This window comes from Primulina tabacum, chromosome 14 (genome assembly GCF_025594145.1).
Source record: "Primulina tabacum isolate GXHZ01 chromosome 14, ASM2559414v2, whole genome shotgun sequence".
In the NCBI taxonomy this organism is placed as follows: domain Eukaryota; kingdom Viridiplantae; phylum Streptophyta; class Magnoliopsida; order Lamiales; family Gesneriaceae; genus Primulina; species Primulina tabacum.
In genome coordinates, this window is record NC_134563.1 from 7,946,246 (window position 1) to 7,949,230 (window position 2,985).

The following is a 2,985-nucleotide window of genomic DNA, read 5'->3' on the forward strand; positions in this document are numbered from 1 at the left end:
CGCTCAATGTAAACCATGGTTGTACAAGCTGTGCGGGATTCAAACCAAACCATTTCGCTGCACATATAACATGTGAACAAGGAATTCCAAATATTGTGAATTTAACACATGTGTATTCACGCGTAGAAATGTTCACAGCTTGTACGTGATGTTGACAACCCAGTCTTCCTCCTGTCATGACGGATGCTGTTTTATCCCTTTGGTCAAATCTTACTACTCGATGTTCAATTGACTTTTTTGACCACATATCAAATTTAGAGTATGCATAGTCGGTCCATGGTTGATTTTTTTCCAGCATCTTATCACGCTCGCCGTTGAATGAAATAGTGGACGCAACGTTGCAAGGTCATCTCTACTATTGCAGTTATTGGAAGACGTCGCACCCTTTTCAACACACCATTAGTATACTCAGACATGTTCGTCGTCATTATCCCTCGTTTCCATCCACCATCATGAGCCAATGACCATTTTTCTTTTGGAATGTTTGACAAATACGTGAAAGCTACCGCATTATTTGTTCTAATTGCCTCCATTGTCGCATTAAATTTTGCTACTTGGTGTTGTATCCCTGCTTCCCAACATAAGTCTTTTAAATGAATGTTTTTGAACTTGCTGTTGAAATTAGAGAAAACATGCCTCAAACAGAAACGATGAACACCACGAGGAGGCTTGAAGTCAGGGAGATCTTGAACTGCACTTGTTATACCCGCATGTCTATCAGATATAAGGCACATACTACTACACCCTCTGGTAACATGTCGTGCAACATTACCGAGGAACCAATGCCAAGACTCATAATTTTCTTCATCAACAAGCGGAAAAACCTGGTTATTGGCATCCAATGTTACTGCTATGAGTAGTTTGTGCTTATATTTGGTGTACATATGGATACCGTCTACACTGATTACGTTGCGACAATGTCGAAAACCATCTATACATGGTCTGAATGCCCAAAACACAAAGTTCAAAACTTTATATGGATGGTCATACGATCGAAGATACTTCCATTCTACAACAGTTCCTGGATTGTACTTCGACAAAGCTCCAATATATTTAGGAAGCAAAGTTACAAAGCTTTCCCATGTGCCATAGACTACCTCCACCGCGCGTTTCAAACTCTGCCATGCCTTAGCATACGATATATCATACCCATATTTTTTTTTAATACTTTCTCGCACATATTTGATTTCGTATGCAGGATCACAACGCACGATTCCCAAAAGTGTAATGGCTACCATGTTTACGTCAAGGTTGTGGTGATCTATACCGACTTGGGTAGACATGCATGTGTGATCATCACCATATTTCGTGATCATGAAGTAGCCTAAACTTTTTTTCAATGATGCTCAAAGTCCCTACCCACAATTGCCATCTTCGGACCAGTTCTTGCATTTGACCTTCCAAATTGTCGGAGAACATTGGACAACGATATATTCACGTCTCAAAACCCGAACAGAAAAATCCTTCACTAAAGCTATTAAATCGTTTTTGCTCTTAAATACCATTTTTACACCGAGCTCTGGACTTTCAGGATTGTAAAAGTTTGTTCGTGATGCAGAAAGAATACCAAATGAATCTTGAATTTGTTCATCGTAGACTTCATTGAAAAATTGGGGAATTTCACGTAAATGTTGCTCCGGTGCAATAGGAATGTTCTCTGTCATTGTTGCTCCAGACATTTACACACGCGACGATGTCCCTTCATTTGCATTGTCAACATGATGATCATCTTCTCCGTCACTTGATGTAGCATTCAAATCATCATCGCTATTCATGACATGATGCAAACTGTCCCCAAATAAATCATCTTGCTCAGGCATGTATTCTGTAATTGGGGTGGGAATATTTGCATCCATAGTAGAACTATCAAAATGTCTAACATTTGTGATATCTTCCAGATATGCCCATGAATTTAAATCCAATTGGCCTATTATACTAAAACCCCATGCGACATCAACTCCTGATGGACCCGTGATATGATGATCCCAACCCCCTGAAGTATAATCCCGTTCTCGTGTTGTATTCATCCTCCACGCATAGTCTTCTTCAGTGTGAGCCGTGATATGGTGATCCCAAGGACCAGTGTCGATCCCAGAGTATGTATGAGCTGATTGTTCATCGACGTGATACATAGAAGGTCCCGCTTCATTCAAACCTACTGTTCTCAAACCTTGCGTTATTACTGGCATGACTGCATCAAAATCGTAATCACTTACGTTCTGTAACACTGGCGATGAATCAACATACAAGTACATGCAATCCAGTGTCGGCAACTCAAACATAAATTGTAGACTATTATCATCTGTGATATAGACATGCTCTTCAATGTAACGAGCCAACGAGCTATAACAATATTTCGTTGACAACTTGATGCAGAATTTTGATGGGTCGATCTCTAGCTTACGATGCACATAATTCACCAATTGAGAAAATATACTAGACCGAGAGATTTTAATGGGCCCTGTCGCGGGGATACTATATCCTACCGTACCATCTTCAATAATGACATAGCCACCTACGTAAAGTAAAGCTCTCACAGTATCCATATCTGCATCAAAAACAATAATATAATGTATCCAAACATAACAAAATTTAATTAAAATTTCTTACACATATATTAAAATATATATTTTATATAAGATAAAATTTCAAGAATTACTTACAAGATTATTATTATTAAAGTATATATTGTCAAATCAATTTAATTAAAATTTATATTTAATAATACAAATGTTTGTTTTTATAATAATAAAAAAATTGTTATGTCTTATATTAAAAATTAAGATTTTTAAACATGTGTAATTAGAATTTTCAAATATATTAATTTTTATATTAAAAATTTTAACAATTAAAAGTATAAATAAATTAAACAGAAAAAAAAACCATAATAAACAGAAACAAATGAAAATTTTATAAGATAAATTTATATTTTTCAAAATTGTTTTACTACATATAAAATTTATGTTACCTTAAAACTTAATTTAT

At 36.0% G+C, this 2,985-nt stretch overlaps 1 protein-coding gene across 1 annotated transcript; it reads right to left on the reverse strand.

Moving 5' to 3' along the window:
• Window positions 1–302: 302 nt before the first annotated feature.
• Window positions 303–1,238, reverse strand: LOC142523750 (uncharacterized). Its single transcript, XM_075627482.1, has one exon. The coding sequence runs from the start codon at window positions 1,236–1,238 to the stop codon at window positions 303–305; it is 936 nt and encodes a 311-aa protein (XP_075483597.1).
• Window positions 1,239–2,985: the final 1,747 nt, after the last annotated feature.